Genomic DNA, 17,742 nt, shown 5'->3' with positions numbered 1-17,742 from the left:
AAAACTGCTGACAGCATAGGATACAAACAGAATTTAAGAGACAAAATATTTCACCATTAGCCACACTTTCCTGAAAACAAAAAGTAATCAAAACACATTTTTCTTAAACAAATACATTCTCCAAACACAAGCCAAGAATACGCTTGGCAGGAGCCAAGAGAGAAACTGACATGAATCAACTTGCTCTGCTAATTTCTGTACTGGGAGAATCTTGAACATATTAGGAGGGTAAGACAACTACATTTCCATACTGCTCTCCTTAGAAAATTGTTGGAGAGCTGCTGGGTTGTTGCAAAGGATCCATAAATCCATGTCTCCACTACGCATTGTCTGTAGACACATACTTAACATGATGTGAAATTAACAGCCATGCTATTGGGTTAATAAAAAGCAGATTCACTAAGAGCTTTACAGATTTATTTTTGCCATTATGTTTTCCCTCCATCAATGTTAAAATTTCAACTACTACCATGAGTAGAGTCCTTGAAAGTTGTTGCCCCAAACAGAATGCTAATTCTTAAAGATTCAGAGAACCCATTTGACTAGAACCAGGAGCCCCTCTTCTATGAGGGGCCAGATAGTAAATATTTCAAGGCTTTGTGGGCCATACAGTCTCTGTGACAACTACCCAACCCTGCCTTTGCAATGTGAAAGCAACCACAGATGATATATAAATAAATGACTGTGGCTATGTTTCAATATGGACACGGTCATCTGAATTTCATATAATTTTCACATGTCAGGAAATATTCTTCTTCTTTTGATTATTTTCAACCATTTAAATGTGTAAAAATAATTCTCAGCTGATGAGCCATACAAAAACTGGCAGCAAGGTGGATTTAGTCTGCTGGCTTTAATTTGTTGACCACCCTCAGCCACATAGATACAACCAGGGAGAAAAGCCTAGCAGTTGACTGCGGAATTATGAAAGCAGGTTATAAATCACAGATTAAAAGAGAGGTATTGAAAGTCCCAAATAATATACTTGAATAAACTTCTCTAGGTGTTTTTTTTTCTCCTTTGCCTAGAACATCTGATGTGCTATTTTTAGGTATGGGTTCTTCTCATACTTCTATACCCTCGTATACATAAATTCTAATGTCAAATTCAATGCATTCCTAAACATATGCTGCTTAGAAACGTAAGGCAGATTTTAATGTTCTTTCTTAATCTTAGAATGATAATAATTGGAATGAAAAAGAAATTGTACCTTTTATGACTTTCATGCTAGTCTTGCATTTATGAAATTTTATTCTCATTTTAATACAGCCACTGATGTACATAATACCTAACTTATCTGTAATGTCTAGTTGAAAATATTCACAAGAAGATGAGTTAAAAATTCTAACACCTTCAAGATAAGACTTTAAAAATATCAAAGAACAGGAAATCTATTCTCTAATTACTCCTGATTTAGGATGTGCAGATTGAGACATTATGTTCTTGTAAACTAGCAGAATAGATCTCGTCTATTACAGGTGTACTTCTTCTTCATGAAAATGTGCTTTCCATTACTGGGGAAAAAGAGACATTTAATGCAAAAGGAGGCACTGAAAAAGTAAGTTCTTGGTAAGGAAAAAAAAAAAGAAATTTTCAGGATGAGTCTACTGCAGTTCACCACATGTCATTTCTTCTTTTAATCCAGAAAACAAGAGTTCCACTGAGCATTCAGTTTTTGTTGGGATAGTCATTCCTTGGGTAAATTTTAAAACTTATTTCACAATTTTCTAACTTAACTGACATGACAGGCATCTGAGGCTTCTGGAAATATTGTTTAAGTAAAAACACTGCCATCTAAACAGCTATAAATGAGTTTTCCTGCTTAACAATTACTTTTTGCTTGAGGATAAAGCCACGAATAAGAGCCTCTCACCTTTTCCTAATTTCGGAATCCACAATAATCTGCCTCTTCTTTTGGGGAGGTGGCGGTGGCAGTTCCTCTTGGGCATGCTTTACCAGAATTTGTTCCCTCGTGGTCACCATAGTTACCGTTTCCATTACAGTTGTCTGTGTTAGTGATGGCTGAGTGGTGGTGACAGCCTGTGAAATCTGCAAGAAGTATTGAAACAGAGGTCACACACTGCTTGAAAGACTTCAGTAAAGCCTGCTTGGAGTGATGAAGGAAAATAATGAGAAACTGTTCCTGCTTGTTGGTAAATTGACCTTCAGATCAAAATAGCACCATATTGAACCCAAATCAAATTGTTTTATCTGACTCAAGTTATGTTGACTTAAATCACAAAGGAAAGTAATCTCAAAACCGGAAGTAAACTTAGTGTCTCTTCAATATACTGGTCAAGCTATGGAAAATAAAGGGTGAGGGGGGAAGGAGCAAAACTTAGGGTGTCACCCTGACAGTTAATTAAACATGCTGTTTGACGTGTTTATGACGTTAATGTAAATTTTACTAAGGTATCTCAGCGCCAATTTCATTGCCTTGACTGACTACAGATGTTTATTAGTGTGTTGAATGCATATGTGGTTATCATATATAGTAATTACTTATAGTCCATACATTTTTAAACAAAATCATATGAACTTTACAATAAGTGACTTTTTAATCAAATAAGTATAATATCCTTTAAAATTACAATAAAAGGTGTCTCAGTCATTAGGCATCTGCCTTTGGCTCAGGGCGTGATCCCAGGGTCCTGGGATTGAGCCCCATATCGGGCTCCTCCGCTGGGAGCCTGCTTCTTCCTCTCTCACTCCCCCTGCTTGTGTTCCCCCTCTCACTGTCTCTCTCTGTCAAATAAATAAACATAATCTTTAAAAAATAAAAAATAAAAAAATAAAGATACTTCCTGGCTTAGAATCACGCTAACCTTCTGTTCACGCTTTTAAAAATTATCTTTTAAGCATAAATCAACACTCCTTGGAATAATACGGTGTGTGACCCAAATCGTGAAAGGCCATCACCTCAGTAAATGAGCATTACCAGACTAGCTATATAATGGCGAAACACCCTCCCTTCCTTCCTCAACCACCAACTCTGTTTCACAGTCCTCCTGTTATTAGAATTGAATAATTACCTGTTGAGATGTTAATCATTATTACCCTTCTAACAATCCAAATCATTTGGAAGAACTATTTACAAAGAGACCAAAACAGGCCTGCATCGGATCCACTTATAGGTACTTAATATGCACAGAGCCAGGGATCTGGCTGAGATCAAGATTACTCTGACTGACTTTCCTTTTTTTTTTTTTTTTTAAGATTTTATTTATTTGACACAGAGAGAGACAGCAGAAGAGGGAACGCAAGCAGGGGGAGTGGGAGAGGAAGAAGCAGGCTCCCAGCGGAGGAGCCCGATATGGGGCTCAATCCCAGGACCCTGGGATCAGGCCCTGAGCCTAAGGCAGACGCTTAAGGACTGAGCCACCCAGGCGCCCCTTGACTGACTTTCCTGAACTTGCCAAGAAATATGGAAAGGGTTTAAGATAACCTCCGTGCCTCACACATGACTGATTCCTTCAATCGGAGGAAATCAGAGAGGCCTCAGGATCTTCTTACTGCAGCTTCCAAAGAGGCAATTGACAGCGGAGTAATGAAAACTTTTGTCACGATGTCTTGTGTAAAAATTGCTTTTGACAAATACATTTTAGAAGTGCTACCCTTACATATGTCAAGGCCTTAGAGACTTCTATTTTGGTAGACTAAATAGTTTTTTTTTTTAAAGGACATTAAGAGATACTGAGTTTCTGCCTGTGTCAAGACCAGTTTTATCTTCTTTAAGATCTCCATAGATTCATTATTTAGAATCCGTCTTTGAGCCTCAAACAATAATTATATAGTCCATTGACAAGTTACATCAAAATGAAAGCAGAAAGTAACACAGCTGTTAAAAAAATGTGTAAAATATATCCTCAAACCTAATTGTCCTCAACCCAAAATGATCATTACATGATGAAATTAAGTTCACCTTTAATAAAAAAATAATGTCATTTTTAAGGAGGATTCCAAGAGCATTTAATTTTTTCAGAGTAATATTTTTTTCCTTTGGCAATTTATTTTTATTTTATTTTTTAATGATTTTTTATTATATTATGTTAGTTACCATACAGTACAGAGTAATATTTTTAACCATGAGCAAGTTTTTTTGCATACAATGATGGCTTAAAGAGAATATAGTTCAGGGGGAAATTTTCTAATTTTGTATCTGGAGGCACCAGAATGCAGAAATTCTAAAATGCAAACATATTGTTTACAGTTGTACCTAATGTTATAAAACATTTGTGCTACTGGATATTTGGCTGTGAAGTTAATTTCTGTAGTATTATAATATTTTCTCATTGATACTTATGAAATTGGATAGATGGGCCCACTGAGAGTAAGTTAAGGAGAAATGGCAACATCATATACTATGAAAAGACTTTTAAAAATATAGCAAACCTTCTAAGAAAAACTAATCATTTTTAATAAAATAATAGTAAGACAAATCTGTAATTCTTCTAGACTATAATCATTATTGTACTGTAATTGAAAATACTTCTTCATTTCCTTTGGGATGGAAGAATGAAAAAAAAAAACTGTTCGTTGACCCTAAAACCATAGGATATAATTTGTTATCTATAACAAATTAATAATTACTTTCAAAACCTACTCCATATAATCAGAATAAAAATCAAATGGTCATATACTAAATTTCCCCATGGCTTTTAGTTATTGACTGTAAACATTTAATTATGTGTTAGAATCATTAGAAATACAGACAAGAAGGGATTATGGAGGTCACTTAGTATAACCTCCCACTTACTGTAGGATTTACTACTCCCAGAAGCAGATAACTCCTTCCAAAATATAGCAGCCTAACTTCCCATTGGCAAAATTTTTTTACACCTAGTAGAAGCTTCCCTTATTATGACTTGGTTCATTTAAAGTTTGTTTTGAATCCTGAACCAACACAGAGTAAGTTGAGTATTGTTTCTATCCGACAGTCTTAAAGATCTGAAGATTGATAATCACGACTCTGATAAATCTTATTTCCAAGTTTTAAAATACCAGGTATTTCCTAGAGTTAGATTTAATCTGATTTTAGTGCTCCAAAACCTAGGTTTCCTGACTTTGGACATCATATTTAATTAAAGCAATCTAAAATTGTATGAGTTATTCAGTAGCTGAATCATGTTTTAATTAAATTCCAACCTGTATTCTATATGTATCACTACAGAACATTCAGAAATGAATAAAGTGGAATCTTGGTTTTAGAGAACTTACAGTATAGTAGTGAAGGTGACAAACACACATATAATTGTGAGACAACGTGAGTGCCTCATGAAAACTGTAAGTATGCAAAATGATTACCTGCACTGAACATACAGTAATCAAGGCAGTTTCTTTTTAAATGTTACAAAAACAAATTTCCCTCGCCCAGTATCTTCGCATTTAAATGTATCTGATGCTACAGGCTGCGTATAACACTTATTCCTGTTCACAGGATAAGGTATAATGGAATAATGTTGGAAACAACCTAATGTCAGCAGGTACTAGCTTAAAATAAATTATAGTACCTGCATGTGACAGAGTTATTGTAGATGTTTCAAATATTTGCAATGTCACTGGAAAATGTTTATAGTATTGAGTAAACAACGCAAATGATGGTTATGTTTTGGCAGACAAGGCAGAGATAATTTCTACTGTGGACTATCTATTTCCGTATTCTTTCTATTTTCCAACTTTCTACATCAAAACATTTTCTGAAAAAAAAATTACTCAAGTATAATTAACATACAGTTTAGCTTCAGATGCACAAAAGAATGATTCAAGAATTCTATACATCTCTCAATGCTCACCAATACAAATGTACTCTTAACTCCCTTTACTTATTTCACCTACCCTGCACCCACTCCCATTTTAGTTATCAGTATATTGGAAATGACTTTCAAGTGTCCTCATGAAAATAAAATATATTTGTTTTTAAAAACTATTCCCTTAATCTGTCAGTTCATCATCCAGTAAAAATGGAAAAGAGTTTGTTTAGACTTCTTACAGTGATTAAAAGTGGGAGTCTATGAGTCAGGCTCCCCAATTCTCAAACCCCAGGTCCAGAGTTCACATATGGTAGCATTTAGGGTAGGTTCATTTGCCTCTCAGAGCTTTGATTTCTCTTCTTCATAGGTAAAATGGGAATGGGAATGCACCTCTCACAAGTGTGTTGCAAACACGGCTGGCTTCGTGACTGTGCAACTTATGTAGTCACCAAAGTCCCCTCACTCAAAGAACCCCATGCTTGGTTTCATGCTCTGCTGTCACACTTTTGACATTCTTAGTAATATTTGAACAAGCCCTGAATTTTCATTTTGTACTGGGCCCCACAAGTTATGTAGCCAAGCCTTAGTTTCAAGAATTACATTATGTAATGTCTGAACACACACAAAAAAATGCATTCTCAATACATATTAGTAATAACCACTATCTTTTCTAAATGTTTGTAGAAAATTTAAATATTTTTGTCTACTGAACCTTCTTACTTACAAGGTTACCTATGTTAGTTTCCAAAAGTTAAATTTTCCCATTCTGGGAAAAACTGGAAGAGCATTTGCCCACTCTCTTGATAGTTCTACAGTACACATCTTCTTTATAAGGTTATATAATTTTGGTAGTTCTGGAGAAATCAAAACTACTCTCAAACAATAAAATTCTTTCTTGTCATCTTCTCTTCCATTTGTTTAAAAACGCACATTTCAAAAAGGAAATATATGTGTACACTGAAACCCGTTTAAAGAATATAAAAGGGCATACAATGAAAGGAAACATTTCAACCACTGTCTCCGGTTTCACAGGGGTAACAAGTTGTCTTTGACCCCTGCTCTTACATTTTAAATTAACTTTGTGGGTGCTGTTTTTTTTCTTTTATTTTGGCTATATTTTTAACTGCATCTTTTAATTTTCCAATTAATTATTTAAATATTCTTGCCTTTATAAGTTCTTTGGGGTTACAGATTTCTACTTATTGAATATGAGATACTCTACTGTTTGAACATTTAAAGAAATTTACTAAAAGAGATTCAAGCTATGAAGGATCAGTTATCTACTTTACCTTATCATTTTCATTATTATGAAAATACTAATGCATGTAAGAATACCTACCAATTACAAAGCTCTTTGCATGTCCCAGGCATTATGCTAAGTGCTTTGCATTCATTATCTTACTTAAAATACTTAGAATAGTACATGCAATCCAGGCTTATTAAGTGGTAACTGCCATTACCTCATGAACCGAAGAGTAAATACTATTATTACTCCCATTTTATAGATAAGAGGTAAAATTTTGAGACAGATTTGACTTGTAAGTGGCAGAGCAAAAAATGTAAATCCAAGTCTCAATGTTCCTTTATCCCACTCTTAGTAGGTATGTTCACTTGTTGTTCAGATTTCTGAATGGTGATTTTCCTTTAAGTCGAGGGTGTGTTTATATATACACACATGCATATATAAAGTCAGAAGAACATTGAAAATGCACACAATGGCATATGACCATCTTTTAATGCCCTTCAGCTCCTGATAAACTCTAATTAAATTTGGGAAAAATAAATCAAATTAAATACACCTGAATTTTTTTAAACAATCTAGTCAGGTTGAACTGTGGATCAGAGTTCCTTGTTGTGGCATTTTCATATACATAACTTTAGAGTGATCAACTGACTTTTAATGGGCATGGAAGAATTATGGTTCTATAGCTTAAAATATACTTCATAATCATAGCAACAGCTTTAGCTGATAATTGGTAGCCAGACTTAAAACCATCTCCACAGGCATGGTAGCACAAGGCTCAAATATCTGATGGTGTAAGGATTTACAACTCTAAGCAAGAGAAAGAATTTATATGCTGAATTTTATGAGAAACCTGGAGTAAAAGATCAAGTGCTCACAAAGGAAGGTGGGTGATTAATCAAAAGTCTATAAAATACCCTATGACCAAGGGCAGAGGAATTACCATAGCTAAGCAGAGCATACAAGGAGTGCTAAAGTTCATGAGAGTGGCTTGGTAACTAAATTTCATTATTAATTAATGTCTGGTTTTGATACTGATCATAAGGCAATATAACTGCTTGAAAAGATAACAACATTGGAATCATGAACACTCTTAAGAGTCCATATTCAAAAGATACTAAAAAAAAAGTAATTCTATTTGAAATAAAATATCATATAAAAATTAAAAAGGTTTATTCTATAAAACTAATTCTTCAATTTCATGTATTTTGTCCCTCACTTCATATTATCTTTTGTACTAATTGCCAGAAAGAAGGGATTCATGTTGAACTCAGGATTCGTATTAAACACAGATCTTGAGCGACCGTGTGAATTAACTGCATCTGCAAAAATTCAAGAAGCAATGACATTTATTTTTTCTGATCTACCTGACCTTCCTCTATACACTGTCTGACATGAAGTAATGAAACACATTCTTTAACTAGGGATGCAGATGACCAAGTGTATATTGAGGGGAAATGTGTATTTTTCTTTATGTGTTATTTTGTTTATTGTCAGTAGAGAACAGATGTATCATATAGATGCTTTTATCTTCAGAGTATTTTAAACAGTATTTAAATAGTATTTGTGATGAGTGAAGTCTACTCATTTCAGAAGTCAGTCTTATTTTTACAGGAAAAGAATTTTGTTTTCATTATCATCTTCCAGCTGACTCTGAGATTGATATAGCAGAGATATTTGAAATCTCTTCACCAATTACTCAGTTTTACATAAAATTTCAAGCAAAGAGAAACATACCACAGGCATTTAGACCTGGAAGGACACTATGGAGATCTTCCTAGCCCAGACTTTCCATTTTATAAATAAGGAATGAGAATATCCAATAGTTAACTCAGCTCTTGTCTCTTAAATTTTCAGTGCCTACAGCACTTTACATTGTTATAGATAATGAATTTATAACATAAAAACTATTACGCTGAATATACAAGGCCCACTCTCAAACATTTACTTCAGTTGGAGGTAGGAAAAGGATACAGTTAATTTCCAAAGTTATTTGAGCTATAACTTGGAAATTTTCTAATAAAACCTTTAACCTCAGCTATTAACTAAAAGATGCTCTAAAATTCAAGATGGTTAGTCCATGAATTTAGATAGTCCTTGAATAAGATGGAAACCTAAAATAAGTCAAAGGATTTTATTTTAATTCTAGGTATTTTTTTAATTGGCATCAGGCTGATTAGGCTTGGAGAACTTTCAGGAACCAATGAAAATGGTTGTCAATGGAAAGGCCTTAGAGTATTTTTAATTAAAATCATTGGCAGGGGTGCTTGGGTGGCTCACTTAAGCATCTGACTCTTGGTTTCAGCTCAGGTCATGATCTCAGGGTCCTGGGATCGAGCCCCACATCAGACTCCACACTCAGCAGGGAGTCTGCTTGAAACATTGCTTGTAAGGCAAATAAAGAAATGTTCATCTTAATACCTCTGCCTCTCTGTATTTGCATTTCTGATATTACTAAAAATACTGGCTTATTATCTTCAACCATGTTTTACACTACACACAGTCTGGCAAGAGTTTTAAAACTCTCAGCAGGACATCAATGATATAGAATAGACAAATACATAATGATCACTTTCTCTCTTTCAGCATCTGTGACTATAGATAGAGAAATACACAACATAAACATGTACTCTCATGTTCAAGGAAAGGAGGATTCTGGGCACATTAATTTTAGCTTTCTGATATCTGGGCTTATAGTTCAGAACACTGCAAAAATCGTCAAGAGAAACATAGCAAAATATTCAGGAAATGGGAATGAGATGCATAAACTTACCTGTGCCATAAAATGTCCCTTACTCCTGGCAAAGAAAATAATTTACTCTACCAAACAATGACAAAACTACGGAACTTTTGGATTCATCTAGATAGATGTATTTTTACATTTAAATGCCTAATGCCAAGTTTCATATAAAATACCACAGTAAATTATAAAGCACATGAATATTATGCCCTTTCCACAATATATATGATTTCAGTTAAATGGGGGAAAAGATTGTTTCAAATCACTAAAATTATCTATAAGTTTAAAGTATTACCTATAATGAATTCCTATCATATTTCCTAATTATAATCAAGATAAAAACATGTTCATCAGGGTCACAGCATTTAGAAAAAAAAACTGTGTAAAATTCAACAAGCATATTTATAAAAAATTTAGAGGACACAGAGGGTCATTTGAGTTTTTAAATACGTCAATCAGAGTATGTTTGATTTGTTCTCTCTTCTCATCTTAAGCACCCACATAGCAAGGGTTAATTTCTTCCTAACTTTCGGAAACAGAAAGTATTTCTATTTTCTTACACTGCTTTCTCATCAACTTAACCATCCTCAGCTTGTGTCCAGGCATTATTCAAGCCAACCCTGACTCTGAAATGCAAGAGAACAGCTTCACAGTTGATTTTTTCCATATTTTGATCTCTTGCCATGCTACTGTTTCAAAAGGTCAAAATCCCTCAAAGCTTTGACCTGAATAGCAGTCCAAAATTCGGGCACGCAATGTTCTTTATACGAGAACAATCGGATGCCTTGTCATCTCGGTCGCCATTCCTACATCCTACTGGATTTTAATCAGTACCAGATTTTGCTCATTCTTTAAACCAATCATTTAAAAGGATTTTTAGGAGATTGAAATATCGAGTCATTAATGGGATGGTTTCTCACAAACCTCCCGCCCCCCTCAAACATACCAGAAAGTGTGCACACAAGACAGCTTTGTTCTTCAAAGTCACAACCTTGCCCTCAACATTCTTGGACTTCATCCCATGTAATTTTGATCGAGTTCAATTTTACATTCAAGAAAGAAAATCAAGGGCTTTTTAAATTATAAGATACTATTTCATTATTTCATGGTTCACTCTCTCGATCACCTTTTCATTACTCTGTCCTCCGGTAGCTTCATTTTTATCTAAGAGTCCCAACTCACCCCAGCAATGATTTGGATTGGGTCTGTGATAGTTTCTTTTGGGGGAAATAATAAAACAATGATTAAATCTGAAATATGAACTGTAGAAAAGCTGAAGCATAGTGTTCTAAAAAGCAACTTGCCTAATATAAGTCTACTTACCTATTTCTAATCTGGTATAGTAGTGCAACAATGTTTGAAAATAAAAATTTTAAAAATGATATTGAACTACAACAAGCCCTCCAGACTCACTAAACAAGATGCCCTATATATCAAGAGCACCAGAGTTGTTTTTTCCCCCAAAGTGCTTTCATGTCTATGACTTTATTTTATCCTCATCACATCCCAATGGGCAAATACAATGGATACATGTTGTACTGTATGTTGGACATCATTTTATAAAGAATTATATGAACCAGGGCTAGTGGTGTTTTATTACAGGTTTTGAAAAGTTCAAAAATAGGAAGGTAAGTGCCCTGGGTGGTAGTCTTATAATTTTTGACCGTTAAAAATGATGTTTCTAAGTTGTTGTTTTGTTTTGTTTTTACCAACTAGAATAACAAATCAGTAACATTTTGAAAATACACACAACACTCCTTAGAAAGTAGGCTTATTCCAAGGAAGTGAGTATATTTAAATATAGCATTGATAGCAAGGTCTCTATTCTCCCCATTTCAGGCAGCACTGTGGAAAACCCACAATGTGGGGATGGGCACATATGCCACTGTCTTGTTAATTCAAAGTTGTTGTTTTTTTTTTAAATATGGTCTGCAGACTGTATCAAAGGCTGCATGCAGATTACTGGTTTACTGAATGAGATTCTCTGAGCATGAGATCTAGGACTTTGCATCTTAATCAGTTTCCCAGGTGATTATTACGCAGACACAAGTTTAAAAACCATTGTATATAATGCAAGTGAACAAAAGCATGACCTACTGTTAACAGTTACATCTCCGTAAATATACCCCTTTAAAGGGATGCATTTCTAAATAACTTTCTTTGTAAGGCAATGCCAATCCTTCTGAATATGGTAAGTGACCATTTTACAGCAGCAATAATCTATGGAACCAATGAATACATATTGGAATGATATTATTGATGGTTAAAAAAGTATCACATTTTCTAATGTCTCACAATTTATTACATAAATGCCAGTGCTAAGGCAAAGTAACCACGGCTAGATCATATACAATAAGATAAATCATGATGTAATTTTAAAATCACTATTAGATCAAGCAACTGATAAAAAATATATTCAATGGAAAACAAACAGAATTTTAATTACTGTCCAATAACTACATAGGAAATTATTACAATTTACATTCCTTCAAATTTAAAATTTTAAGTATGAATTTAATTTCAAAAGGGAGGTTGAAATGTGATTGAAAATCATATATGTTGTCTGATCCTATTTTCTTAAATTATATTTCTGGAAGCAATACTTTTTTTTATAATAATTTTTTTTATTATGTTATGTTAGTCACCATACAGTATATCCTTAGTTTTTGATGTAATGTTACTGGATTAGGAAGCAATACTTTAAACTTCATTGCATCTTTCAACAAACATTTCCTAAGTCCTACTTATCAGATGTCAAGTGTCAAGAAGACAAATTCCCTGCACTGTCTCATAACAAAGGAGATAACTGCCTAAAGCTACTGAATGTGGTCATTGCTTTAATAGAGATGTACGCATGGTGCTTTGAGCCATGAATTGCAACTGATTAGTAAAAGTTAGCTTCTGTTGGGGCGCCTGGGTGGCACAGCGGTTAAGCGTCTGCCTTCGGCTCAGGGCGTGATCCCGGTGTTGTGGGATCGAGCCCCACATCAGGCTCCTCCACTGGGAGCCTGCTTCTTCCTCTCCCACTCCCCCTGCTTGTGTTCCCTCTCTCGCTGGCTGTCTCTATCTCTGTCAAATAAATAAATAAAATCTTTAAAAAAAAAAAGAAAGTTAGCTTCTATAATGTAAAATAATATGGCAGAGTATGTTAAATGCCATTATATATAATGTTAATATTTTGAATGACGACCCATGGTTCCACCATTTAATAAAATCAGATAATAAAACTTTCTACTTTAAAACCACCCCATTTTCTTTAAATAACCAAAACTTTTAAAATTCTTAATATAAAACCACATTATGACACTACAAGCGTAACACAGATGCTTTCCTAATCCACAGTCTATGTGTTCGTGTTATGAATCAACTGTCTGTGGCAGAAAGAACATCCAGTGATAAGATCCTTACTTGAAATAACAGAACGGTGTCTTCCATGAAATCAAAGGACCTAAGCCCTGACAGTGCTCCTATTACTAACTTCACCTGGACAATTCATTTTTCCACCCTAACCTTCATTTTTCTCATATGAAAAATGTAGGGATCAATGAATAGCCCTCCAGTTTCTAGAAATCTAGGATTTGGGGTTAGGTTGTGAGACATAGTCCCCGAGCACTTGGTCCAATTGCTCTAAATCACTCCCATCCTCATTTCCACTGAACTGGATGTGACTGTACTCTAAGACAGTAACTAGTTCAGTCAGTTGGCACTCATACCTTCACCTCGCCCACATTCTCCAATATCAAGACAACCAAGAGACCTGTGTTTTTTTCAATTGAATACTTGGCAAAGACCAGTCCTGTGATATTTTTTGTGGGGTTATAACACTGCTCTCTTAATGAAAATTTCAAAAAATCTCAAGGATGATTTATTCTAGGGTAATTAGTATCACTAACCTGTGCTGAACTTTTTTCAAGTTTTTGGACTAAATTATCCCAACGCTGGGCGAAGTTGTCCAGCCATGCTTCCATCTTTTGAGCTACCAATGTGTTTTTCAGTGTTGAAAGAAGATCTTGGTTGAGTGAACAGAGTTTGTCCATGGTTTGCTTCTTCTTCTCCAGATCTGTTTTTAAGGCCTGTTAAAACAGGAAAGAATACGTAATAAGCCTAGGTTACAATTTCTAAAACACTATAGTCCAAATTGCTTTTGCATGTGTTTTCTCACTTGTATAGATAAGACTGTAATCATGCCTGCAAAGGATCAAGAGCACCATAAGAATATAAGTAGAAAATCGTAATCCAAATAATCTTCCCAAGAAGTTTGAAGGAAAAAAAAAAGTCAGATGTAGCATAAACACCTATAGTAGAGAAACTTAAGAGCTATTTAAAAATATTTAAGAAACTTCCAAGTAAAAAGTAGTATTGCTCATAGGGCAGTTTACTGACTTTTAAAGTTTTTAAGCATCTGTTATTCAATTAACATTTGGCTATCTGAGTAATTATCTTCTAAAGCTAATTTTAAAGCCCATTAAGTAAGAGAACTAAGTAATCGAGTGTGACACAAATCCTTTGGCATCACTTTGCATGTTTTCTAAATACATATGTGTTTTATGGAGTAATTTTTAGAACATTCATATTTTCAAAGTTCCTGTGAGTTATGAGGGGTTACACACGCCCTCTGGTTGATATGGAATGGATAAACAAAGTGGCTGGTATGAAATCAGTAGGTCAGGACAGCTGATTCTTTCATTTTATCCATTAAGGTTACCCTGCACTTTGGAAAATTCCATTTCCAGCTCCCAAATACTAGTCCCTGACTTACCTTGTAAACACAGAGTAAGAAGAAAGAAAGGAGAAAATTATCCTACAGCCCCTTTACAATCCCCTCTTTCTGGCAATAGCAAGTACAATAGACATAAACTAAACAGTGAGACCTGTCTTTCCAAATCAAATGTCATTTTAAGAACTAATACTACACATGGCAAAAAAATTATCACAAAACAGATGTATCAATCGCTCATGAACCGAAGTGTCATACACACAAAGAAATCAACCCCCCCCACCACCAAAGGATACTTTATGTAGCTCATTTTGGCCTGCCAACTGCACGGACAGCTCTGAGCTGCAGAAGGCTGTGGTGTCTCCTTCAGTCAGCTCATCCTTTCTTCAGAATCTGCTTTACCTGGTGTAATTTACACTTGATTCTTAGTGTGTGCTGCTTTTTAATATATAAAAGCTAATTGTGAAGTTCTTTCCTATTTTTCCTCAACAATTAAGTTTTTCACTATTTTTTTCCAGTTTGAAAGAATGCAACAAATCAAAATATGAGTTAAGATTTATAAGTAGAATTCATATCAAAATAAACTTTCAATGTGGGAACAAAGTAATAGATGGGTTTTGTCTATTGATTTTGTTTGTTTAATTCACAGGTTGGCCCTCCATTAAATTTAAATGCGAAATTGGACTAGTAGTGAAACAATAATTTAACTCCCTGGCTAGAGCTGAGACCCAAATTTAAATCTGTAGATTCCTCCCATTCCTTCATGGTGTCTCATTTTTCTTTTTTTCTTTTAACTTTTGGCATGCATTTGTTTTACTGCAAGCCATTTCAAGGTTTTTTGGTTTTTTTTGGAAAAAGTTATAGAATTAAAGACATTTTAAATGCATTTAAAAATAAAGATGTATATACAATCCTCTTTGGCTTACTTTCTCAGGGCTTAAGGAGCTACTTTAAATAGCTATATGTGTAAGGCTCAGGGGTGCACCATTCATTGTTTAAGCTAAACGTGTAATGATTTGGAAACATTTTAGAACAAGGATCTGAGAGTTACATTTGAAGAAGAGGAAACAATCTGTGTTGGAAATTTATGGGTAACTTCATGTTACCTAAACAGTTTCTCCTAGATGATCTATAAAACTAATTGGATACCCAAAGAGATTTAGCAGCAAATGAAACTAGGACACCTGTGTTAAAATTAAGCCAAATGAAGAAGCACTTGGTGAGCATCACAAAAATAAAAGGGAAAGTCAAATCACCATTAAAGAATACCTTAGGGAAAATGGACTCAAGGTAAACTAAGAACATTATTACAATGACATTGTGGAATTACTGAATCAGTATATTTTTACCTAAATCTGTATGACAAGAACACTGTACCAAACAATGCTTCTAGCTATTAAATTTTCGATCTGCCTTTTTAAAAATGGTGATGGCAGGTATAGTAGTTCAGTTTGTTTTCTCTTGTTAGGGGAATGTTTCCTCTTGTTGGGGAATATTTCCTCTCATTGGCTCGCGCTCTCTCTCTCTCTCTCTTTATGATCTCCCACTACCTGAAGGACTCTTCTACCACAGCTAACAGAAGGAGAGGACAGGAAATCCATGACAGCATTAAATCATAGTAACGAATTACCTTCTCCCATCTATCTTTGACTGCCAATACTTTTATGCTTGGAGTTTATGTATGCATATTAAATGACTATGATTTAATTGTTATTTATTATTAGGGTATAAAATAGATATCTTTCTGCATATCAAAAAGTGATCACAGGTCTTGGAGTGCCAGAGAACCAGAGAGCTCTGGAAAACTCAGGAAGCTCTAGAAAACTTACACACAGAAGAGGATGGCCAGGATTTTAAAAGAAGAAATATATTTTCATTTTTCAAAGAAGCCAAGCACCTGGACCTACCTCCAAGATAAGCAGGAAGGTACAGTCAATAAACTAGACTAGGCTAGTAGTAAGGAGAGACATGAGGCAGAGAAGCCACTCAAGAAGACAGAAGAGACATAGTCTATCTGGTCAACAGAAGATGATTTGAAGTGCAAAATGAACGTATCCTTAAAAAAGGCCCAGGAATTCCTTGAGGGAACATCAGAGTCATGTGGAAACCTTGCTAAAATACAGATTTCTGGGCCCTACTTCCAGGCTGTATGAGTCAGCAGGTCTGCGATGAGACCTAAGAATTTGTATTTCTAACAGGCTCCCAGGTATTGCTGATGCTGCTAGTCTGGGGATCACACTTTGAGAACCACTGTTTCTACTTGGATGAATTCTTTGAGGGTAACGACAGAAGGTGAGGCAAATGTATTAAGTCCCAGTACAATGGCACTATCAACAGGGGCTTGCTGAGCTACCATAAGTACGTACTCCAACCCTGCCATGTGTCCCACAGCCACTTGACTGTCCTCAACTCCATAGTACTCCTGTATTCCCTGCATACCAACGGCTCACAGATCACCAGGCTTCCCGGAGACGTCCTTCCCCGCAAAACACCACCAGTTCTCACAGCAGCTTCACACTTCCTTTCAAATTGGGGCCTTCCCAGTATAGCCTACATGATTCCACCAGCCTTGGAATTCCCCTCATAAGAGTCACCATTTCTTCTCTCCTTTCCTTTTTATCATTTGTAGCAAATAAAAAGTCAGTTTTGACCACACAAAAATAAAAAAAAATAGATCTACGTGGTTTGGATAAAAGCACAGATCTAGAGGAAGTGAAATACTTGACTCCTTAGTTTCCACCTCAAATGAAAAGTAGGAGATCCCATGGGCTGTGATAATATTTCAAAACAAATTACACTGATTATAAATAAAAGAGAGTTTGAGCACACTGTATCTATACCTAGGTATGTAGTAGGAACTGGTGACAGATGGTACCTGTTTTGGGTCTCAGATTGTGACATATTTTAATGAACATTAAATTCTTATTCACTGCCTGAGTCAGCAGGGGAATTTTACCTCAAATCCTAGACCAGCTGTCAGGTTTTGTTAATTGGCTTAAACTATCAAATGGAAGACTTATATAAAACATATTTTCACTTTGTTCACAAGCAAGGTGACATAATTTGAATTTTAATCATATTGGAAAATTATTGAGACTTTGCTAAAAGAGCATTTTCATGGTCCTGAGGCTAGTAAAGTCTTTTGTTCACTAAAATGTCAACATAGTAGCACATGTCACTCCAAATGATAGTTCCCAATTGCAGTTCTTTTTTTGTCAAGGAATCAAATGATATGAGGAGTTTTGAAATAGCTTAACAAGGCTGGACCTAAGTCTAGATGCCTTGGTGCTCA

The 17,742-nt window shown here is 35.1% G+C and overlaps 1 protein-coding gene across 1 annotated transcript in view; it reads right to left on the bottom strand.

The window, feature by feature from the left end:
- DMD (dystrophin) overlaps positions 1-17,742 on the bottom strand; it is a 1,667,815-nt gene that overhangs the window by 1,394,625 nt on the left and 255,448 nt on the right. The window contains exons 14-15 of the mRNA XM_040633145.1: positions 13,627-13,806; positions 1,874-2,049 (exon numbers count right to left, since the gene is read on the bottom strand). Of these exons, the coding sequence (XP_040489079.1) occupies positions 1,874-2,049; positions 13,627-13,806 (356 nt within the window). The remainder of the gene's footprint in view (positions 1-1,873; positions 2,050-13,626; positions 13,807-17,742) is intronic.

This window comes from Ursus maritimus (genome assembly GCF_017311325.1).
Source record: "Ursus maritimus isolate PB19 chromosome X unlocalized genomic scaffold, ASM1731132v1 scaffold_X1, whole genome shotgun sequence".
Taxonomy (NCBI): domain Eukaryota; kingdom Metazoa; phylum Chordata; class Mammalia; order Carnivora; family Ursidae; genus Ursus; species Ursus maritimus.
This window is presented reverse-complemented; position numbering and strand designations above follow the sequence as displayed.